This window comes from Hyperolius riggenbachi, chromosome 8 (assembly GCF_040937935.1).
Source record: "Hyperolius riggenbachi isolate aHypRig1 chromosome 8, aHypRig1.pri, whole genome shotgun sequence".
NCBI classification, from domain to species: domain Eukaryota; kingdom Metazoa; phylum Chordata; class Amphibia; order Anura; family Hyperoliidae; genus Hyperolius; species Hyperolius riggenbachi.
Genome location: NC_090653.1, coordinates 44,294,295 through 44,319,555, shown reverse-complemented (window position 1 = coordinate 44,319,555; position 25,261 = coordinate 44,294,295). Strand labels below are relative to the sequence as shown.

The following is a 25,261-nucleotide window of genomic DNA, read 5'->3' as shown; positions in this document are numbered from 1 at the left end:
TACCCATCCTTGGTCTGAACCCATATGGGAGAGTACTCTACCATGGCACACATCCAGACCACACATGACACTCCCTACTCACTCATGTCCAACACTCACATGTCTCCCTGTACCAATTAGCACTCACATGGCACCCACTATTGTTTATCACCATCTGCTACTCATTCAGCACCCAATACTGCATAGCACCCACTGCAAATAAACACCCAATACAAACTGGACCTTGGTACCCACAGCAGCTTGACACAGACTGTACTTTGGCATCTCGGCACCCACTGCAACTTAGCACAAAGTGAACCTTTGCATCTTACCACCCGCTGCACCTTGGCACTTACTGCAGTTTTGCATCTACTAATGCTTAGCAACCACTGCATATTGGTAACCACTTCTTCTTTGCCTGAAAAGAAGCTTGGGTGCTGATCAAGAGGGACAGAGGTCCCAGTAATGAAAGGTGAGTCTGTGCCTCCACAGTGGGCTCCACTGTGCCCACTCTAACCCACTAACAGTGGGCACCTATCACTGCTGATTTGAGGGTGGTGGCGCCAAAACAGTTGGTTGGAAGGAGACACAAAGTCTGCTTGATACTGCTTAAAAGGTATAAGTATCTGCACCCATGCCTAAAATTGCACCCAGTACTCACGCCTGCACACAGCCTCCACATGGCTCCCACTATCTGCACCAAGCACCCACTTAACCCGTACCCGCACATAAAGTACCAGCACCCAGTACAGGCATGGTGCCAAGTATTCGCACCCATGTCACATCCAGTACCTGCACCCATAGCCAGAACCCACATGAGACTCTGTACTCACACCCAGAACCCACATGGCACCCAGCATCTGCATTCAGCACTGTTGACAACCAATACCCCCTAGCCAGAAACGAGGAGGGGGGCTTGCGGGGGAAGATGTTGCCAGGCCGCTTTTTTAAATTTGAGCACCCCCCACTTAAGGACCCTCTGCACGGCCCTGCTTACAGCGCTTCCCTGCGCTAACTCTGTCTGCAGTGGGAGGGGGGAGCACGGAGGGCGGCCCGGGGAGAGGAAGGGAGGGAGAGGTTGGGCTGCTCTCCCCTTGACTGACTCCCCCCTCCATTATGAGGGGGGGGGCACCTACCTACCTAACCAACCTATACTGGGGGGCAGCTACCAATCTAACCTATACTGGGGGGCAACTATCTATGTAACCTATACTGGAGGCACTTACCTATCTAACCTATACTGGGGGGCAGCTACCTACCTAACCTATACTGGAGGCACCTAACTATCTAACCTATACTGGGGGGGCAGCTACCTACAGTATGTAATCTACACTGGGGGCACCTACCTATCTAACCTATACTGGGGGTACCTACTTATCGAACCTGTATTGGGGGCACTTACCTACCTAGCTAGCCTATACTAATGGCAACTATACTGGCTACCTATATTGGAGGCACCTACCTAACTAACCTATACTGGGGGCACCTACCTATCTAACTTATGCTGGGGCAACTATTCTGGCTACCTATATTAGCCCACTGCCTTACTGTTACACAGTTACATTACAGTTAGCTCCACCCATGTGATGTCATGGCCACACCCATTTTTGCCGTAGCGTGCTTCGCTTTTTTTTGGGGGGGGGGGTCGGTAAATTATCCGCACCGGGTGTCAAATACCCTAGCTACGCGACTGTCCTTGTGATAATGCCAGATGCTGGATGGCCATATTTCATAGCAATCTATTAGCTGTCCAAATTCCTCACCTATCCCATCATCACCCACAGGAGGAAGTTTGGGGGAGGGATATTAGCAAGGCTTTTTCTTTGAGCTAACCCCGCCCCCTCCTTCCTGAGCTCCATGGAGAGTCAAAAACTCACACACTGGTGGTATCTCTGCATCATGTGACTCCCTGTTCCAAAGTAATTTTCTGTATTATAACTATTATGAAAGCTGCACAAGCAATGGCTTAGCCCCCCCATTCAACTATACCAACAGAAACTCAGTGGGTTGAACTAGGGCTTCAAAGGACCACTATTATGACAAATTATAAAATTTAAAGGACTTCTGAGGCCAAAATGACGAAAATGACACTTTACTTTTTTATCTGCAGGATCCACGGTGGACGCCCTCCGCGTCCTCCGCTCCGTACCGCCGTTGATCTAGACCTTTTAGTTCCCCCAGGGCTTGTCCCGACCCCACCGAACGGGTCGCATCTATTCCACCCCTAAGATGGCCACCACCTTGATCCGCGGCTGCGCAGTACGCTTTGCCGCCAGTGCGACTGCTCAGCCTTTAGCCCACCTCCAGCCGCGCCCGACGTACGCTTCAGGAGGATGCCGGGAACCACTACGCGGCTGGAGGTGGGCTAAAGGCTGCGCAGTCGCACTCGCGGCAAAGCGTACTGCGCAGCCGCGGATCAAGGTGGCGGCCATCTTAGGGGTGGAATGGATGTGACCCGTTCGGTGGGGTCGGGACAAGCCCTGGGGGAACTAAAAGGTCTAGATCGACAGCGGTACGGAGCGGAGGACGTGGAGGGCGTCCACCGTGGATCCTGCAGATAAAAAGGTAAAGTGTCATTTTCGTCATTTTGGCCTCGGAAGTCCTTTAAAATACATTTGTATGCATATGAATAAATGGAGTTGGTACAAAAATTGTCAGACTCCTCAGTTTATGAAACCTCCGACTCCAGGTACCCAAAATTGCTCTGACACTGACTCCTCAACTCTGACGCCTTAGTCCAATACTTACCAGGGCTTTGGAGTTGGTACAAAAATCATCCAACTCCGACTCTAACTCCTCAGTTTATGAAACCACCAACTTGGACTCCAGGTACCCAGAATTGCTCTGACTCCTCGACTCTGATTCCGACTCCACAGCCCTAATGTAAATAAAATGAACATTTGTTGCAGACTAGTGAAATTCATTTAACTACTTAAGAACCAAGCTAATTGAAATCTACACCCTGTTTTGACGGCTACCTGGCTGCCAGGGCATAGAGTTCAATTCACAGCTGCAGCGCGCATCTGCCGTTTTTGTCGCTTCCGCCCAGGCCCGGATTTTCATCCCAGGAGCCTATAGGTACAGATGTCCTGGCACCCTACACTTTGCCATCTATTAACCTACAAGCACCCATCGAACTGTACCACAAGTGTGCGGGCTGGCCCAGCTATCACTTCTCCTTTATTTCCTTTGCCCTTCATTGCCAGTTACAGGTGCCCCTTAGTATTAGATAGCCAGAGGTACCCTCAGTATTACGTTGCCCCTGAGATCTCCTCAGTGGAATGTCAAGAGCAGGGTGAGTAGCCTCTCATTTGCATTGTGCTCAGGACTCTGCATAGGGAAGGAGGGAGAGGGGCGCTCTGGGAGGGGAGTGAGCAGCCTTTCTATCATCAAGCGCTATTAGGCATGTGCCTACAGTGCCCCCGCCGATCTCGCCACTGTCTCCCCGCCGTCTCCCATTGCAGCTCACTTGCTCTGCCTGTCTCTATGACGGCAGAGCCCTGTGAGCTGGCCAGGAGCCTATTTCATTGGCTCCTGGCCATGTCTATCAATGTAAGCAACTCCCATAGGCTTACATTGATAGACACGGTCAGGAGCCAATGAAAGCAGCTCATGACTGGCTCACATGACTCTGTCGTCTTAGAGACGGCAGAGTGGATGTCCTGAGGATCCTGGCATGCGGCATGGATGGCGGTTGTGGCAGGCATATGCTAGTGATTTGTCTGTGATCGTTATTGTACCAGTGGTCTCTGGTCAGAGACCGCTGGTACAATTACTTTTCGTCTATGTCGCTGTCATTAAGAGTAAGCAGTAAACCCTTTACAGAACTGATAGTTTTGGGACTAGTGCATGCCTTGTAGGGGATTCTCAGGATTTTTCCTTATTTTTAAAAGCACTTACTAAATGCCAGTTGTTCAGTCCAACTGCCAAATAGTGTGCAAGCAAGTAGGGAGGCTGGATGACTTCTTTGTAGAAATCCTTTCCAATGAGTGTTTTTGTAAAGAATAACAAAGCTGCTAAGATTTCCCTAATTGGCTGGTGGCTGCACTGGAGACAAGACCGCTGGAGGTTGCGCCGGCGCAAGTCCCCGCAGTCTCATTTCTTCCAGCGTACTCCTCCATCTTCGCTTCACTTCCTGTCAGTGTACCGTCCTGTCACAAGCAGAAACTTCAAACACTAGAGCGCTCTCTACTGTTTGAACTTCGCTTTCTTACAGGACGGGACAGGAAGTGAAGAGGAGACGCCGGAAGAGGTGAGAGCCTGCAGAGACCTGGGGACTCGTGCCGGCCGGACATGTGATGTTATGTTGCATTGGTCGTCGCTGTATCGCCACTAACGATGCGCTCCCGGCCTGCCGGCGATCGATCGGTCCGCATTCGCATTATTGATTTCACAGCAGATTCGATCACAGTGATCACTGATCGAATCTGCTGTCTACCGGCGGGAAATCGCGTTAGTGTATGGGCACCTTTTGAACAGAATTCAAAAAGTGCCTTTCTATATCTCTTCGGATAACAATAGTACATATCAACCTGTTCAGAAATGAAATCGACACAGACTTGATTTTTCACAGTGTAAAGGTGGCCACTAATGATCCAATCTTTTTCATCCAATTTTACCAAATCTATGCAGTGGAAGGGTAAATTTAGTGAATATATTGAACTGATAATATAGGCAGTTTCCTTACATTACATAGAAATGGTAAGATTGGATGAAAAAGATTGGATCATTAGTGGCCACCATAAGCAGAACATACAGAAACAATCTTCTGCCAGACAGACAACATAAAAAGAGACCTTCCCATATTTGCATATTCCCTGATTGATCAGAGACTGAAGGGAATCAATGCAAGTTTGCGCAGCATGTTTATCCTTTTTTTGTATAATAATGAAGAAAACACTTCCCATACCTCCCAACTTTTTGAGATGAGAAAGAGGGACACTTAAGCCACGCCCTGCCACACCCCTGATCACACCCCCAGCACACCCCTAGTCACGCATTCCATAAAGATTTCATGAGAAAAATATGTTGTTTTATAATTCAGACCACACTGGTCCTTTCTATCCTGGTTCATTTTCCTTCATACTAACATTTTGAGATTAGTAATATATCAATTTAAAGGCTGGGAATAAAGTTTAGAGTCAAACACATTTTTTTAGTAGAAAACTATTTATATTTACATAGAAAGAGGGGCAAAGTCCTGAAAGAGGGACAAATGAGGAGGAAAGAGGGGCAGAGGGACAGTTGGGAGCTATGGCTTCTTGCTATCCTCAAACAAATTGATCAAAGCTTCTACCTCATAGTTGTCATAGGGTTGACCATGAAATCCTGCTTAACAGACTGCAGGAGTACTGTGGCATCAGTGGATCAGTCCTCCAGTGGTTCAGATCATTCCTGACTGACAGAACACAGAGAGTATCCCTAGGACCTATAATGTCCAAACCTGCACCTCTACAATTCGGAGTGCCACAAGGATCAATCCTATCCCCTCTGCTGTTTGCAATCTACATGTTGCCACTCGGTACACTTATCCAACGACATGGCCTGACGTACCACTGCTACGCCGATGACACACAGCTATACCTGTCCTTCAAACCTGGTGGAACAGACCCTACCCCAAAAATAAACTCTTGCTTAGCTGAGCTTCAGGCATGGATGAATGATAACTGGTTGAAACTGAATGCTGACAAAACTGAGGTCCTGTTTGTCCAAAGCCAGTGCTCGCCATCAAAACAGCTCTATCCTAAAGCAACACCAATCAGGATTGGGAATTCAGACATAAACAGCTCCAACCTTGTGCGCAGCCTTGGCGTACTAATCGATGGGGAATTGAGTTTCAGAAACCAAATTTCATCTGTAGTTAAATCTTCCTTCTTTCATCTGAAGAACATTGCAAAGATTAAACATCTGATTCCCCCAGAGGATCTTCAAACCCTAGTCCACGCCTTCATCACATCACGGCTGGACTACTGCAATGCCCTTTATGCTGGCCTCCCCAAAAAAGACTTGCGTCGCCTGCAATTAGTGCAGAATGCTGCTGCCAGATTGCTAACAAACCAGCCTCGCCACTGTCACATTACACCGATCCTTCGCTCACTGCACTGGCTACCAGTAGAATGGAGAATACTCTTCAAGATTGGACTGCTGACATTCAAATCCCTGCACAATCTGGGCCCTGGATACATGAAGGACTTGCTGAAGCTGCACCACACCTCTCACAACCTCAGATCAGCAAGTTCTATAAACTTGGTCACTCCCAGAGTGCACCTCAAAAAATCTGGAGACAGAGCCTTCTGTCATGCTGCCCCTACTCTTTGGAACTCCCTACCACACCCAGTAAAGACAGCACCATCCCTGGAGCTATTCAAATCCAGACTGAAAAGCCACCTGTTTAGCCTGGCATTTCCAGATTTATAAAATTCTTCCCCTGTACCACGATGGTCGGAGCCATGCTTATGCGCTTTGAGTCCCACGGGAGAAAAGCGCTTTACAAATGTTATTTGTTGTTGTTGTTGTTGTTGTTATGGCAAACACTGAAATTGCGCCCCCCTCAGAGCCCCCTTCCCCTCTAAAAACAGCATCCTTTCCTCATGTACATGTGTTATGATTACCTGTGTTTTTTGGCTCGGGATATTGCTGAAGTTACTTTTTGAGAAATATCTCTTCTTATTTCCTCTCTGCCCTCTTTTCTAACACTAAGCCGAGTGACCCCTACATACAGAAATTAAGTAGCCATGTTCCCCAGATAACAATTAATCTTATCTGAGGTCTGAGTATGAGGCATAGCGCCCCATGGTGCAGTGGCGCCCATGGCACAAGCCATGCCTGCAACCCTCTAGATTCGCTTCTGCATATCAGAGTTTGATTATGTATTCAAAAACCCGTGGATCAAAAGGTTCAAGCTTAATGTAGCAATACAGCTAATTAGTTTCAGCAGCTCTTCTATGTCATAATTGGCAATGGGAAGCCTACAACACACCCAGTGCAACCAAAAACACGCCCACTTCTCACTCTGCCCACTTCCCAGCAGTTGCACTCCTTAAGGCTCGTACACACGTCAGATAAAAGTCTTTGGAAAATGAAAGATCACAGACCAATTTTACCACCCTTCATGTAGTATGAGAGCCATACCTACACAGTCTTTTCTATGGAGCTGAACTTCCCATCAGAAAAAAATCTTTGCAAGATGCTGCACACAAAGATGCTGTACAGACACAAAAGATCAGTATCTGCAAAAGATCTGTTCCTGCCAAAGATCCGCTCCAGCAAAATGCATTCATAGTCTATGAGATCTGCAGATCATCATACACACCTTGTTTAACGGACAATTATCTGTAGATCAGATCCACCAGGTTGGATCTTCAGATCGGCAGATAATTGTCTGATCTGCAGATGAATGGCCATTAAACAAGGTGTGTATGGGATCTGCAGATGTCATAGACTATGAATGCATTTTGCTGGAGCGGATCTTTGGCAGGAACAGATCTTTTGCAGATACTGATCTGTTGCATGTGTACAGCATCTTTGTGTGCAGCATCTTGCAAAGATTTTTATCTGATGGGGAGTTCAGCTCCATAGAAAAGACTGTGTAGAGTATGGCTCTCATACTACATGAAGGGTGGTAAGATTGGTCTGTGATCTTTCATTTTCCAAAGACTTTTATCTGACGTGTGTACCCACCTTTAGCAAGATAAGCATAATGACCCAGGAGTAGTTTTGGGGTCATAGTCATCTTTCCTAGAAAGGAAATTTTGTTTAAAAAAATGAAAAAGAAACGGTGCAGTGAAAATGGTAGAGATTATGTGCGGAGGGGGTGAAGATTCACTTAGCATGTTTTTTTACATTCTTTCACAACTCACAGGTTTGTTTTAACCACTTAATCCTATCTGGACGACTATAGTTGTCCAGATAGGAGCCACTGTAGTCTATCTGGATGCGTGTCTGCATCCAGTGATGTTGCGGTGGGTGCACGTGCATTCCTGGTGGCACTTACAGGGGATTGATTGGTGAAGGGGAACATGTGTTCCCCAAACCAACCTACGCTTCTGTGAATGAATCAACATACCTCGAATAACGAGGCATGTTGATTCATAAAACTGAAACTTCAAACATAGTAAAAAAAAAAGATTGAGCACTTCCTGGTAACTACTAGGATAGTGTGTAGTGCCACCTAGTGGCCAAAAAGTAAAATTAAAAATGTTTTTTAAAATAAATAAAGTAAAAATAATTAAAATAAATAAATGTAATATTTAATAAAACCTTATTAACCCTTCCCCATAGCTACAAAAAATAAAAACAATAGTGGCAGTTTAAAAAAAAATACTTCAATAGTTACCTTAGGATGTGTGGTTTTTTTTTTTAAATATGTATGTAATGAGGGTATATGAATGTTATTTTTGCACATAAGGGGCTTTTAATTATGTTGGCTTTGAAGAAGCCAACATATTGTTCTTCGAGTTCAGCTCAATTTTCTTATCTATATATATAATAGACTAAGGCCACATACACACATCAGACCATAGTCTTTTGAAAATGAAAGATCACAGACCAATTTTACCCCCTTGCATGTAGTATGAGAGCCATACTCTACACAGTCTTTTCTATGGAGCTGAACTCCACATCAGAAAAAAATCTTTGCAAGATGCTGCACACACAGATGCTGTACAGACACAAAAGATCAGTATCTGCAAAAGATCTGTTCCTGCCAAAAATCCATTCCTGCAAATTGCAATGATAGTCTATGAGATCTGCAGATCATCATACACACATGATTTAACTGACATTCATCTGAAGATCAAGCAATCATCTGCAGATCTGAAAATCCATCCTGGTGGATCTGATCTGCAGATGCATGTCAGTTAAATCATGTGTGTATGATGATCTGCAGATCTCATAGACTATCATTGCAATTTGCAGGAATGGATTTTTGGCAGGAACAGATCTTTTGCAGATACTGATCTTTTGTGTCTGTACAGCATCTGTGTGTGCAGCATCTTGCAAAGATTTTTTTCTGATGTGGAGTTCAGCTCCATAGAAAAGAGTGTGTAGAGTATGGCTCTCATACTACATGAAGGGTGGTAAGATTGGTCTGTGATCTTTCATTTTCAAAAGACTATGGTCTGATGTGTGTATGTGGCCTAAGTGCCTCAACCTTCAAACAAGAAGAAGAAGTACTTTGCATGAGAAAATTTATGCGTGATCAAACACCAAGTTTAAGGCCTCTTTTCCACGGACTGTTGAGCTGTGTGCTCAGCAAGCAGTTACCAGTCAGCAGTGAGCAGATACCAGGCAGCAACAAGCAGTTACCAGGCAGCAACAAGCAGTTATCAGTCAGCAGTGAGCAGATACCAGGCAGCAACAAGCAGTTACCAGGCAGCAACAAGCAGTTACCAGGCAGCAACAAGCAGTTACCAGGCAGCAACAAGCAGTTACCAGGCAGCAACAAGCAGTTACCAGGCAGCAGCAAGCAGTTACCAGGCAGCAGTGAGCAGATACCAGGCAGCAACAAGCAGTTACCAGGCAGCAGCAAGCAGTTACCAGGCAGCAGTGAGCAGATACCAGGCAGCAACAAGCAGTTACCAGGCAGCAACAAGCAGTTACCAGGCAGCAGCAAGCAGTAACCAGGCAGCAGTGAGCAGATACCAGGCAGCAGCAAGCAGTTACCAGGCAGCAGCAAGCAGTTACCAGGCAGCAGCAAGCAGTTACCAGGCAGCAGCAAGCAGTTACCAGGCAGCAGCAAGCAGTTACCAGGCAGCAGCAAGCAGTTACCAGGCAGCAGCGAGCAGTTACCAGGCAGCAGCGAGCAGTTACCAGGCAGCAGTGAGCAGTTACCAGGCAGCAGTGAGCAGTTGTGAGAGTTTGAGAGCCATTTCACTGCCTATTCACAGTCCATGGAAAAGAGGCCTTACCCTAGCAAGTCTGACATTGCAAATCTGGCCTAATTGGATATTCATGAGGCAATGCTCATGCAAATGCATGCACAAACCAATACCACAAAGCAGTCACCCTGCTACATGCTACATTAGCACTATCCGGCTTAGTGCACACCAGAGCGGTTCGGCAGCGTTTTGCGAACCACTTGCGGCTGCGGATACGCTTGGGTAATGTATTTCAATGGGCTGGTGCACACCAGAGCGGGAGGCATTTTGCTGAAACGCATACTCCCGAGGTGAGGCATTTTTTTGGATTTCGGATGCGTTTCTGCCTCAATGTTAAGTATAGGAAAAACGCAAACCGCTCTGAAAAACGGCAGTTCAGAGCGGTTTTGCAGGCGTTTTTGTTACAGAAGCTGTTCAGTAACAGCTTTACTGTAACAATATATGAAATCTACTACACCAAAAACGCTTTACAAAACCGCAAAATGCTAGGTGAAATGCTACAGAAAAATAAGAAAAAGCGTTTCAAAATCTGCTAGCATTTTGCGGATCTGCTAGCAGTTTTTGGTGTGCTCCAGGCCTCCAGGAGCGCCACGGGGAGGATTCCCAATGCCCCCTTTTTATACAACTGGGGGGACCGCAGGGTCCCAGGCTCTCTCACTGCCTGGAAACCACAGCGGCACCCCGGAGGGGGAGGCTGGGTGGCGTGGACGACCCCCCCAAGTTTGGCCAGCGCCGGGGAGAGCCGTCTGCACCCACCTCCCAATATTAAAAACAGGCACTTACCTTAACGTCCATTGCGTTCTGCTACATGCGCATTAATTTGGGGGCACCACATGAGAAAGGAGAGAAGCATGGGTCACCCCGAGCTTTAGAGCTCAGGGCTGGCTCACATACAGCACTCCAGAGGGGGGGGGGGGGGAGGACAGGCGCACTCACTCCAGGGTTCACACCACCGGAGCAAGCCATCCACCACCTGCCTCCAAAGGATACAAATTGCACAAAATGCGTTCCATGAGAAAATTAATGCGCATGTAGCAGAACCCAATGGACGTTAAGGTAAGTGGCTGTTTTTAATATTAGGAGGTGGGTGCGGACGGCTCTCCCCAGCGCTGGCCACGCTTGGGGGGGGGGCAGCTGCGCCACCCAGCCTCCCACTCCGGGGTGCCGCTGTGGTTCCCAGGCAGCGAGAGAGCACTTTGCAGTATTGGTTTTTTGACCCTGCATAGTTTGGCATGCGAAAGCAAATGCATATTTGCATGAGCATTGCCTCATGAATAGCCAATTAAGCCGGATTTGCAAAGCCAGACTTGCTAGGGTTAAACTTGGTGTTTGAGCACGCATACATTTTCTCATGGAAAGCCTACTTCTTCTTGCTTCAAGGTTGAGGCACGTACTCTATTAGATAGATAGATGCGGCGTATGCTACGACGCGGGTTGGCTAGTTATTATTATTCGGTCACATTTTGGGGACCCAAAAAAGTGAGCGGAGCCACAATCAATCAGATTTTCCTAATTTTTTCAATGAGAAAGTACAAAGCTGTAATTCTCACAGTAGTAAAGCCAGAGTTCCCAAACTTGGCACACTGGGTGACTGGGATTATAATTTGGCAAAGTGGGCAGAGCCACATAGAGCCAATCAGGCACAAAGTCAACATCATGTGTTTTTTTCAGAAACGCCACCATCTAGTTATTGATGGGGTAGAAACAGAAAAAAATACAGCTTTATTTACAAATAATATATTGTCGCCATACATTGTACTAGAAACATACAGTAATTTAAATGTTGTGATAGCTGGGACAACTTGGTGAATAAAATGTGTGGGTTTTATTTATAGTAGCATTGTTTATGTTAAAACTATAAGGAATGGAATTGGAGAAATTGTGGTGGTTTTTTTTTCTTGTATTTCCCTAGAAAATGCATAGAAAATACAGTAATTACTGAAAGCAAGTATCACTCCCCAAAAAGTTTAATTTTTGGAAAAAAACAAGAAATAGATCATTTAGGTGTGATAAGTAGCGATAAAGTTAGTTATTGGCGAATGAATGGGAGGAGCACTACAGGGGAAAATCGCTTCCATCCTAAGGCACTGTTCACACTTGCGGTTGTCTGCCAAACGGACCGGATGACCTGACCGGATCCGGACCGGATCCGGATCGGATCCGTACGGTTCTGATCCGGATCCGATCCGGATCCGGTCAGGTTGCATCAGGTGTTCATCAGGATGCGATCCGGATCCGTTTGGCAAAAGTTACGTAAAAAACAAAAAAAATGTTGGGGTCTGGGAGGTCAGCAGAAGGGGGACCTGTGGAATCAGGCCCTCTGCTGTTTAGCACTCACCTCCACCTCCAACATGCTGCCAACATCTCCAGCTCGTGCTGCTCCACTCCAAAATGCTTGCCCATGTGTCCCCGATCCAATATCGCCGCAACAATCCTCATAGGAAGTGGGGTAGAACCAGAGCCGGGACAAGGTCCTCCAGCACCCAAGGCTGAGACACCAAAGTGCGCCCCCCATCCCTGCCACCCCAGCCATCACACACTGATTGCTATTAGACTAAGAGGTGCCACAGGGCCCACAACCTCCCCAACACCTTAATATCTAGTTATCTGGCTTGCAGTCACTGCTATGTATGCCCTTTTCTTATTTCTTTCTGCTTCAAACACAATTAGGAATGACAGCTGAATGAATTCTGCGCCCCCTCCTACACTGCGCCCTGAGGCTGGAGCCTCTCCAGCCTATGCCTCGGCCCGGCCCTGGGTAGAACATCCGGATTTTTAGCCAGTGTGTTGTGCGCTATCCGGTTCTCATTGATTTGTATTGGCCGGATGGTGCAGTCCGGCTCCGCCCCGGATACGGCTGCCGGAGGAGCCGGACCAAAAAATAGCGCATGTTGGAACGGACGCCGGATCCGGTCCGGCTCCGGTCTGGACGAAACGGACGCATGTGAACGGTGGCATAGACTTACATTGCTATGCCGTGCGTCCGTTTCGTCCGTTCCGCATGCGGTGCGGCTCCGGCACGGCGATTCCGGATAGCCACCGCTAATGTGAACCGGGCCTTAAAGTAGTCATTCAAACAGTTAAACACAGCACTTTGGGGTTGAATTAAGTTGCTCTAGCAAGGCAGCTTAATGAATCAATCCCCTTTGTTCTGTGGGGCAAGCTCCTTCAGCTTATGATCCAAATTTGCAGAGATGATAACATTATCTTTTGTTTCCATTTCTCTTTTGTTACTATTAATTACAGCCAGCCACTGAACTGACAAGCAGAGACAGATGAGACATTTTCACTAGAAAGCTGCTTTATTCATATATTAAAATCTATGAATGAAATGCAATGGCAGTTTTCAGAGCAGATAAACTGTACTTTGAAGCAATATTACTTGTGCACAAAAGCAAATATGGTAACTTGACAATTCCAGTTGTTTGCCTTGGTGGACTGGTATCTCCTACATAGTTCTGTACAGACGTGTTGCTAGCCTAGACTATTATATAAATTGCAGCAAAAAAGTTGGCATTAATGTAATCTTCCAGTAGGTAGAAAAAGACAAAGTTTTGTAAAAAATAATACCTTTTATCTTTTGTTATCTTCCTGAAAACTATTTGGTCATCTGGTAACTTTCACTTTTTTTCCTTTAGAAAATATATTACTCCCTAAAACTGCAGAAACGGTCCCTTCACTATTCATTACTGAGGAGACTGTAGACAGCGAAGTCAGATACGTGGAAAAGTTTGTTGACATTAAACAAGGGAACGCGGTATGGTCCATAATCACTAATGCGCTGTTCATTTCTTTATGTTGTACCTGCAAATGTCTGTGCAGTGAATTCTGAGTTTGTTCAAACGCCACTCGTTGCCTTTCCCTTTCCATAGAACAAAACAGACTGCATGGTCAAACAGTATGGGCCTGATTCAATAAGCGGTGCAAAGTGTTTGCATGCCTGTGAAAAGCCCTTTATCACGCCTAAACTCAGTTTAAGCGTGATAAGAAGAAACTCGCGCGAAATTCCAGTGCGCAAAGTTTTGCGCGCACAGTCGCGCACAGGGCGATGCACACGGTGCGCGCGATGCTCCCATTAAACCCTATGGGCACTGCGCGTGGAATTGCGCGATTGCAAGTCTTTTAGGCGTGATAACTTGGTTATCACCGCCTGATTCACAAAGCGGTGATAACCAAGTTATCACGCCTAAAAGACTTTAGGCGTGATAACCTTTGCACCGCTGAGTTAGCACCGCTTTGTGCTGGTGATCGCGTGCAAAGTCCCGCGCGAAAAGTTTTACGCGCGCAATCGTGCAATTCCGCGCGCAGCACCCATAGGGTTTAATGGGCGCATCACGCTGTGCGCTGCGCGACTGCGCGCCCGGGAATTTTGCGCGAGTTTCTACTTATCACGCCTAAACTGAGTTTAGGCGTGATAAAGGGCTTTTCACAGGCGTGCAAAAACTTTGCACCGCTTTGTGAATCAGGCCCTATGTCTCTATAGTGCTTATTCTTAAAGTGTACCTGAGGAGATATGTGACCCGATGAGATAAACATGTGTATATACACCAAACCAACATAATTTTGGACTAGTCCTTCTCCTCACGGGGGATTATCAGGGCTCATTCACGGGCGTTTTTGCCCTTTTGTTTCAAGCGCAGGTGATTTTCAAAATCGCCCTCAAAACGCTTGTGCAATGATTCCCTACGAGAGAGTTCACATCTGAGCAGTTTGTTTACGATCCACACAGCAAAGTGTTGCCTGTACCATTTTACCATTGCTTTGTGCAGCGATTGCATTCGCGTTTTTTTTAAGAATAAATATTTTGTATTTATTCTTTTCTGGTTCAAAGAGTTCACTTCCTGACTGACGTCAGGAAGTGAAAAAATGCAATCGCTCTGCAAAAGCGCTTATTAAAAGTGCTGTCCAAAAACCGCAGCGCCCACCCGAGCGTTGGGAGGAGGAAAAAAAAACTGCCCACAAAATCGAAAATTGCTGGCACCAGAGTTTTCTTTGTTTTTCAAAAGCATTTCCTTAACGGCAGTTAATCTGACAAATTATTAAAATACCAGCCAAGCTCTCTACTCATCTGCATAGTATTTTGTTATGGTAGCCACTAATGATCCAATCTTTTTCATCCAATCTTACCAAATCTATGTAGTATAAGGGTAAATTGAGTGAATATACTGAATGGATACTTCAGGCAGTTACCTTATATTACATAGAAATGGTAAGATTGGATGAAAAAGATTGGATCATTAGTGGCCACCCTTAAGCTGAGTACACACGTACGATAACGATCGTTCAAAAACGAACGATAACGACAATCGGAACGATAATCGTGCGTTCAAAAAGTGTGAACGATCGTTTTTGTGAACGATAACTATCGTTATCGTTCAATCGGACCGATCCAACCCGGCGGATTTTTTCGAAAGATAATCGTTCAATCGTTGCAGTGTGTACAAAGATCGTCCGATAACGCATGTTCTTATTGCCTGTCATAACGTCACTTCCGTTTGCGCACGCATTTTTTTATCGTTCGTCGTTCAGTACTTTATACTTATATCGTTCACGTGTGTACACAATCGTTCATTACGAACGATCTTTTCAGTCTAATTTGAATATCGTGTAAACGTCACGAATCGTTCGTAACGAACGATCTTTATCGGACGTGTATACGAACCTTTAGTTAGACATAGCAACTGCCATCCAGGAAATGCTTTTGAAAATAAAGAAAACCCTGAGAATACCACATGAGAAGATGGGACTAGTCCAAAATCTGTCACTTCTGTAAGATTTTAAATGCTGAAATGGTCCTTTAAAGAGGACCTGTAACAAAATAAAGTTCCCCTGGGGGGTACTCCCCTGGGGAGGGGGAAGCCTCAGGGTCCCAATGAGGCTTCACCTATCCCTGTAGCTGCAGGCAATCCTCCCTCGACAAGCCTGACAATCGCTGACAAGGCTTGATATATTTACCTTCCCTGGCTCCAGCGGGGGCGCTGTTGTGGCTCTCAGCACGAAGATAGGCGAAAATAGCCAATCTCCATCGGGTCCGCTCTAATACGCAGGCACAGAAGACTTGAGCCTGCACAGTAGAGCAGACCAACAGCAATCGACTATTTCCGCCTATCTCCGAGCGGAGAGCCGATACTGCGCCTGCGCTGGAGCCAGGAAGGTAATTATTTACATCCCGCTGTTCGGAGGGGCAGAGTCAGCAAGACCACCGTGGGACACAGGAGGATGGGGGAAGCCTCGATAGGATCCGGAGGCTTCCCCCACCTGAGGTGAGTACCCCCAGGGGAACTTTTTGTTGTTACAGGTTTTCTTTAACGTGACAGCAGGCATATAGGAATAGTAGCACTATGTGTGAACTGTCAAAACAGCAGGATACCACATTGCTAGCTGGCATCCTGAACTGGATGACATCTAGGATGAATGCCACTCAAAAATGTGCGTAGAAGTACCATGTGACATTAGGCCCAAGATTGGATTACAGCAGTAGCAGGAGAAGGAAGTGGCGGGTCCTGAGATGGAGCATAGATCACATTGGTAACTGGTGTCTTGGAGGACTTGGAGCATCAGAACTCCATTACAGTGGCTAAAGACAGAAGAGGAGACAAAGGGTACCGGCTGGATAGGTGAGGGCAAGGCAGTTTCTAGGCTAAATTGCTCTGAGTAGGTTTAAAAATTCCCCCTGCCCCCCCCCCCCCCCCCTCAAGTGAGCTTCAACGTTATTTGCAATACGGTATTTAGCCCCCCAGTATAGGTAGCCAGGTGTTCCTTTAATATAAGCCAGGTATAGGTGCCCCCAGTATATGTAGCCTGGTGCAGGTGCCCCCATTATATGTAGCCTGGTGTAGGTGATCCCAGTATAGGTAACCAGGTATAGGTGATCCCGTATAGGAAGCCAGGTAGAGGTGCCAGCAGTATAGGTAGCCAAGCATAGGTTCCCTGAGTATGGGTAGCCAGGTATAGGTGCCCCCAGTACCGGTAGCTAGGTATAGGTTCCCCCATAATAGGTAGCCTAGTATAGGTGCCACCAGTATAGGTAGCCAGGTATAGGTGCCCCCAGCATAGGTAGCCAGGTTTAGGTGTCCCCAGTACAGGTTAGCCAGGTATAGGTTCCCCCAGTATAAGTAGTCAGGTATAGTTGCCCCTCAGTATAGGTAGCTAGGTATAGGTACCCCCATATAGGTAGCTAGATATAGGTACCCCCATATAGGTAGCTAGATATAGGTACCCCCAGTATATGTAGCCAGGTATAGGTGCCCCAGTATAGGTAGCTAAGTATAAGTGCCCCCAGCATGGGTAGCCAGATATAGGTGCCCCAGTATAGGTAGCCAGGTATAGGTGCCCCCTTTCCCCATCCTACTATTCATTATCTAGCTAGAGCCCCCAATGCAGAGCGCAGTGGAGTGATTAATTCACCCTCCTGACTGGGACAAAGCATACTCAATACTTCCGTCTACCTTTTTAGTGTCCAGGTCTCCATAGGACATGCTACTTCTCCCTCCTGAACTGTGCCCTGGGTGGTGACCCACCTCACCCGCCCCCAAGAAAGGAGTCTGAGCGTTCAATCTGCAGGTCTTCGTTGTTAGTGTAGCTAGTAGTGTAGTTAGTGTAGCTGGTAGTGTAGTTAAATTTAAGAGGTTAGTTGATGTAGCTGGTGGAAACAGAAGGGGTTGCTGCAGCTGGCAGGGTTAGGTTAGTGTAGCTGGGCATTGTAGCTTAGACAAAGGAAGCTTGGGGGGGGGGTCTGCAAGACGCTCCAGCACCAATAATGCATCCAAGTTTAGTATATTTTTTCCCCTGATCCTCTAAACCTAGGTGAGTCTTATGGTCCAAAAAAACATTCTGTCTGTACAATCTTGTCAAATCTATGTAGTAAAAGGGTAAACTAAAGGTGCCCAAACATCTAGCAATAATGGGCAGATTCATCAAAGAGACAAATCTCCCTTTTATCGAATCTGATTAGAGAGGGATCTGTCGGTTGCCCATACACCACAGGCGGAAATCGATCGGGAATCGGGACGCTACATGTAGCGCCCAGGGGTGCCTTTAACACCAGGGAAAATCGGGACCCGAACGCCGCGTTTGCGTAAAAGCCTGGTGCAAACACCCCCATTCACTTGAATGGGAGCGTTTAACACCAAGTCCCGAACGCTGGCAGCAAACGCTCCGCAGACGCCCGTCTGAACCAGCCCTTAAAGAGGAACTGTAACGTAAAAACGTCCCCTGGGGGGCACTCACCTCGGGTGGGGGAAGCCTCCGGATCCTAATGAGGCTTTCCACGCCGTCCTCCGTCCCTCAGGGGTCTTGTTGCAGCCCTCCGTGCAGCGGTGACGTCAATATTTACCTTCCCGGCTCCTGCACAGGTGCTCTGACGGCTGTCGGCTCCGAAGTAGGCTTAAATACCCGATTGCCGTCGGGTCTGCTCTACTGCGCAGGCGCAAGTTTCCGGCGCCTGCGCAGTAGAGCAGACCCTACGGAGATCGGGTATTTCCGTCTATTTCCGAACCGAAAGCAGCCACAGCTCCCCCGCTGGAGCCAGCAAAGGTAAATATTGAATCTACAGTCGGGTCTGTCGCCGGCTGTTCGGAGGGCTGCAGCAAGACCCCCGTGGGACAGAGGACGGCGTGGGAAGCCTCATTAGGAACCGGAGGCTTCCCCCACCCGAGGTGAGTACCCCCAGGGGAGGTTTTTGATGTTACAGAGTCTCTTTAAGACTGTGGTTATAATTACCTGACCCCCTAACTTTCAAAGTTCTCAATGCATGCGCACAGCCTGAAACGCAAAGATGTGCTTCTGCCCAGCGCAACAACTAATGCCCACAACTCAGTCTCACCTTTTTTCTTACCTCCCTATTTTTTTCCATCATTAAATTAAACTCTCTGCTTCTCCATAGAGGAACGGCTGCCTTGATGATGCCCGGAAAGTGGAAAAATTCAAAGATTTGGCAGATATCAAAGATGTGGCGGCGGACAGTTTCCTCTGTACTGGTGGGGTACACCCTAAAATTGAACCTCAAACATGCAAAGGTAATGCACTGTGTCATGAATGCCTGGTTACTTCCTAATAACCATAAATCTAGTGTTTCCTGTTCTAAAATTGGTGAGTACAAATGTGTACATAGTGCACATAGCATCATTCAGGATGAAGTGAGCAATAACCAGTAGATCTCATATGGAGGCTGCCATATATATATTTATTTCCTTTTAAACAATACCAGTTGCCTGGCAGCCTGCTGATCTATTTGGCTGCAGTAGTGTCTGAATCACACCTGAAACAAGCATGCAGCTAATCTTGTCAGATCTGACAGTAATGTCAGCCTCCATATTCTTCTCACTTCAGTTGTCCTTTGAGGTGACCATAAATGATACAATTCAGCAGAAAATTTCTCTGATTCTCTGATTCGATCGTAATTTTGATCTATTCAATTTGATTTTCGGATCGATTCCATTGATTTGATTGAATTGGAGAGCAGCTTACTTCTGTTATGCCTGGTACACTCTATTGGTATGCAACTGATTGAATTTCCTGGCTGTATGCTTAAAATCTAAATTCTGCATCAATCTGCTTAATTATAAAGGTGCGTACACACATGCGACTATAGTCGTTTGTAACGATCGTTCCCCGATCTTTACCAACGACGATCGTTACAAAAAACGAACCAACGACTATTAAGGCAAACGACGAACGAGGCAAATCGCTACAAAACAAAGTTCTGTCTTGGCGGATTTTTACCACCGACGATCGTTAGCAAAAGTGGCACATCGTTGGAAACGATCGTTCGTACCAGGCTGGACATGCGCATTTCACTTTTTCTCCAAGGAACTTTACAATTTTATGCGCAGGCGCATTAAGTGCTTTTACGTGGTGTAACGTTCGTTCTAACGATGTGATCGTTACATACTTTTTACAACTAACTTTACTTCGGTCGTTCTTTCGTCAATTAAAAGATCGTTCGTCGTTGACAACGAACGATCGTTGTCGCATGTGTGTACGTAGCATTAGTGTTAATAATTGGGGCTTCTTCCTGTGTTACCATTTGCCTACTTCATTTCATTAGTCACAATTTGCATATCTTTAGACTGGCCCTGCCCCTGTGTGGCTAGAGACTAGTGTCTAGTATATTCACAGCTGCAAGCAGTCTGTTTGTTAGCATCTATCTAGTCAGTGGATATATTAGTAGATCATATAGTCAGCATGACCTTGGTCAGCAGGGTATAAATTTAAAGGGTACTTTAGACAAACCGAATTATACCAGAATTGAGCCAGAAGGGAACAGAAGTGAACTAGCACAGAACTCGGGGCTGTTGTTCATCTGCTGATTTTCTACACCCTGCATAGAAGCACCTTCAATACCATATTGAACATACACCCATGGCCGGATTTGTGGGCAGGCCACAGAGGCTCAGGACTAGGGCGGAGCTTCAGCTGGGGCGATGTTACAGCTGTCGGCAAATCAGCTGTTCAATTATTGCGTATCTGTGCAGCGCTGTCCTCTTCCTCCTCGGGTCTCTCATGTATTCAGTCAGTGTGTCCCTTCCGCCCCTTTCCTCCACTCTGACACTGAGGGGAGGGGCCGATAGGGCGGGAGACCCGAGGAGAGGATGAAGACCACAGGCAAAGTAGGTAGTTGCAGAACAGCTGCTCTGTTTAACATGACGAAAGTTCTGTGCTGTTCTCTGGCTTTATTGCTGGAGTGCAGCGCTGCCTGTATTACAAAGTGTCACTCAGTCTTCTTCTTTTACCACCAAACATTCCTTGTAAGTCCGGAGCCGTCTCCTCTTCTCTTCTCGCATAGCATCTAAGAGGAAAGCTGCCCTGTGTCTCTGCATCCTCATAGCACACATTGCTGAGCATCCAGTACACGCTGCTGCCACGGGGAAGGGAAGTAGCTGGCTGTGTCTGCCTGATATGCAGTGTTCAGTCCACCACTTGCTGCCAGTGTTATATTCCATGCTGGAGAGTCTGCAAAACTATGTTTTTTTCTGAAACTATGTTATATAACAATTTTGTGTGTGCTGTATTGAAAAACTAGTGTTTGCCATCTGTGGCTTATTTGAGGTTTGTTCATTGCTGAATGCTGAGTATATTATTGCAGGCAACTGTTGCTGTTATAGAATCTGTTTAAAGCACCAGGAATGATTTTATTTACAATGAACTTTCCCATAAGGGAAGTTCGGAAGAGTGTTCTGTTGGGATAAGCATCATAACTTTTGTAGGGGGTGCTGCTCCCCTGGCCTGTTCCTATGAGATCTTCATTCTTCTCCACAGACTGACCTCACAGTGATGCATTTTTATTTTCCCAGCAATGGTGTTCACGCACCGCAATGCATGCCGGGAGATATAGTCCATGGTTGTGAGTCCAGAGATGTTCTTGCATCCAAGGACTACATCTCCCAGCATGCTATGCAGCAGGCACACACAATTGACTTAGCTTGGTGGATCTCATAGGTACAAGAGTTGGTTAGTGTTTAGTCTGCATAGTGTAATGGTCAAAGGACAATGTAGCGAGAGGTATGTGGAGGCTGCCATGTTTATTTCCTTTTAAACAATACCAGTTGCCTGGCTGTCCTGTTCTCTTTGACTGCAGTAGTGCCTGAATCACCCAACTTAAACAAGCATGCAGCTAATCCATCCAGACTTCATTCTGAAACACCTGATCTGCATGCTTGTTCAGGGTCTATGGCTAAAAGTATTAGAGGCAGAGAATCAGCGGGACAGCCAGGCAACTGGCATTGTTTAAAAGGAAATAAATATGGCAGCCTCTGCATACCGCTCGCAATAGTTGTCCTTTAAGAGCTCTGCCTCTGACATAGTAGACCTGGGTTTAAAACTCGGCTTTTCCTATTTAGTAAGTCAGCACCTATGCAGTAAGGAGTTCTTGGGTAAGGCTAACACTGCTACTGCCTACTGGGTGCGCTCTAGTGGCTGCCCCACAAGCACTTTGAGTCCGACAGGAGAGAAGCGCTATACAAAATACTGGAATTATTATTATTATTATTATAGATATTTCAGGTGCTCAGTTTGTTTAAAAGTTTTGTAAGTGAACACAAGTCCCAGCTGTCCCTTTATTGGAACCAAATCCTTTGTCTTTGTGTCTCCTCCAGGATGTATGTGCAGATCTATGTACTGTACTGTAAATATATGTCTCTAACTACTCAAAACCTTTTTAGAGCCTCAACATTTAAAGCAAACCTGAAGTGAGAAAAAGTGCTTCAGGCTTTATACTTAAGTATAGGGAAGGCCCTGAATAACATAGAGCCTTCCCATTCCTCCGTCCAGCCCATCATTCCAGCAACGTTCTCCGTTAGAGGTATTCCACCAAAAAGATTTTCGGAACTAGTTATGTCCCAGGTTAGTTCAGAGGACGAGGGCATCACTACTGCCCATGTGCGGGGCTGGACTTGCACATGTGCAGTAGGGTTGCGCTCATCTTTGGACCTAATCAGGGGCACAAGTAGTTCCGGAAAGCTGTTTCACCGAGCGTCACAAATAGCTTTACCAGAGGACGGCGTTAGAATGACAGGCCGGGTGGAGGCTCTATGCAATCCACAGCCTTCCCTCTACAACAAAGGTAAGTATCAAATGTGACGTTCGTGTTCTCACTGCAGGTTTACTTTAATCCCTCCCTCTAAACCGAAGTTGCCTATTTCCAGATGCTAATATGAAACAGTGAGTAAAAAAGGCCCAGCATGGTTAGACTTAACAACCTATGCATTTTCTCCATGCTATCTTCATATGGTGTGACAAGGGGTTATGGCCGGAAGTGTGTTTTAAATGCCTCCCACTTTTTTAAATTTAAAAACTTTGGGGACATTTGAAATACCGGTAATGTATTCATTAAACCTTCCTCAGTGTAACAGCAGTGAAAAAATTTTCTGATACCTGATTTTGGAATCCTCCAATACTCACTAATAACTCCTCAACATCCTTTCTGGTGCAGTTTTCTGTTAGGCACAGACATTGATTTTACTGCCCATCTTTCCTACCTGAAGTTCAGTTTTACGTTGGGCTAATGGCAAAATAGTAAATTCAATAAAAGTGTGGTCATTTGGGAGAGCTATTAGCAGAGCCGGGACAAGGTCCTCCAGCACCCAAGGCTGAGACCCCAAAGTGCGCCCCTCCATCCCCCCCAGCCCAGCCGTCACACACTGATTGCTATTACTAAGAGGTGCCCCAGGGCCCCCAATACCTTAATCTCTAGTTATCTGGCTTGCAGTCACTGAAATGTATCCCCTTTTCTTATTTCTCTCTGCTTCAGACACAATAGGGGAATGATAGCTGAGTGAGTTGTGCGCCCCCTCCTACACTGCGCCCTGAGGCTGGAGCCTCTCTCGCCTCTGCCTCGGCCCGGCCCTGGCTATTAGTAAGCTATTGTGACTTGTATAAAGAAATGTATTATTGATTTGGGACCATTTAAAGTAAAATGAATAAGTTTACTTATCTGGATTGTGATTCTCTGAAAATATATTTACCACAGCCCCCCCGCATCATGTTCTGTGATGTATTTAATCATATGCTCTGCTATTGTATGTGCAAGTCATATTTAGACATGCAAGGGGCACTTGGTCGAAGTTGGGCCTAGGGTGGACAAAAGTGTAAATCCGGCCCTGCATACACCAGATAAACATACAGCCAGCTAAATTTAAGCACTGCACACCCGCTTACCAAACTACTGATGGTTTCACCGTGCCTCACCAACCACACTACTGCTGATCTTCGCTAACTGCTCCACTGCTGAACTCCCTATCAGCTGATCCATCGCCGACCTCCAGACAAGCTACGTCATTACCAACCAGACACCCCATCTACCAATCACACACAGCTGGATTTTTTTTTATTTTTTATTTTGCCATCATTGATGATCTGCCAACTTCACTGCTGATCTCCTGTGGACTGCGCCTTACCAGATTGATTACTGATGCAACTTTGCTTAACCCCCTTCAGCCACATCATTGGTGACATTTATCTCATCTTGGTCTAACTGCTGTCCCCCGTCTATGCTTCCACTCTCCACACCCCATCCTACCTTATCCCATCAGTACAAAATGTTCCCTCCTATTCACTCCCTTACCCCTCCACCATTTCCAAGCTATCTCCCTCCCCATCTCGCTCTCCCCCATCACCACATGCTCTACCTCCACCTCCTTCTACACCTTGTCCCCCTTCTGTTTCCCCGCACCCTCTCCCCTTTTGTCCTTAGACTATTTCCCACTCTCTCCTTATCCTTGGTGCCCCATGGCGCCCCAAACATTTCTAAATCCTAGCTGCACCCCTGCTGTCCGCACAGGTGTCTGTGTGTACGTGTGGGTATATGTGGTGCTTGTGTATGTGACGGGCCCGCCATCGTGACCCCTCCCTGGTCCTGATGGCGGCACGGTTAGCCCAGTGACTTCAAGCGAAGTTGTGTGCAACTGCGCATGCGTGGCCTGTCAAAGCACCCGCATCCATTCCTGTAAGCATCCTGCGCGGTTGTCTTCCGAGAGCTGCGCATGCGCAGGATGCTTACAGTAATGGGCGTGTGATCGAGCGGTTGTGCAGATGTGCCGTGCACAACTTTGTCAGCAGGACCACGGAGGGGACTCAGTGAACCTGGCGGGACCTCGTGGGCTATGGGGAGCTGGGGGAGGCCCCAGGTAAGTGCAGATTTTCATTTTAACGGCCTGCTTAGGGCCCTTTACATAAAACAAAGGCATCAGCTGCACACATCTGCCTTTTCTAATGATGTGACTTTAGTAGTCATATTGTCCCATTATTGTCATGTTCTGTGATGTATGGAGACATCACATGATGTAGAGAGCTTATGATGGTGAAGAATATTGCTTCCCCCATCCTGCCCTTAAAGTGTACTTGAGATGGCTAAAAATAAAAAAAACTATTTATACATACCTAGACCTTCCTTCAGCCTCCTTCAGGCTAATCGGTCCCTCCCCGTCTTCACCAGGCCACCTGGATCCTCCGCTAGGTGGCCCGGTAATTCCGCCAGTCAGGGACAGCCGGCACAGGCACAGTCTGGTCATGCACCCGCTCCCCGTTGTGCTCCTGCGCAAGCGCAGCACACTCCTGGTGACGGGGGCACGCCGATTTGCAGCATTAAAGGGGCATCTGTTGGAGGATCCAGGTGGCGGAGAATGATGCCAAGGGACCGATCATCCTGAAGGAGGCTGTAGGAAGCCCCAGGTATGTATAATTTTTTTTTTAATTTTTAGCCATCTCAGGTTTACTGTAAGCTGTGCTTGTTTTAGGATTTTGTCAATCACTGCGGCAATGTAAACAGAGGTGTATCTACAGGGCTGGGCCGAGGCAGAGAGGCTCCAGCCTCAGGGCGCAGTGTAGAAGGGGGCACAACTCACTCGGCTATCATTCACCTATTGTGCTTGAAGCTGAGAGAAATAAGAAAAGGGGATACATGGCAG

At 46.7% G+C, this 25,261-nt stretch overlaps 1 protein-coding gene across 1 annotated transcript in view; it reads left to right on the top strand.

Annotated features, from left to right (window-relative positions):
* LOC137528776 (complement factor B-like) overlaps positions 1–25,261 on the top strand; it is a 219,292-nt gene that overhangs the window by 187,937 nt on the left and 6,094 nt on the right. Inside the window, exons 15-16 of the mRNA XM_068250347.1 lie at positions 13,496–13,614; positions 18,742–18,874. Of these exons, the coding sequence (XP_068106448.1) occupies positions 13,496–13,614; positions 18,742–18,874 (252 nt within the window). The remainder of the gene's footprint in view (positions 1–13,495; positions 13,615–18,741; positions 18,875–25,261) is intronic.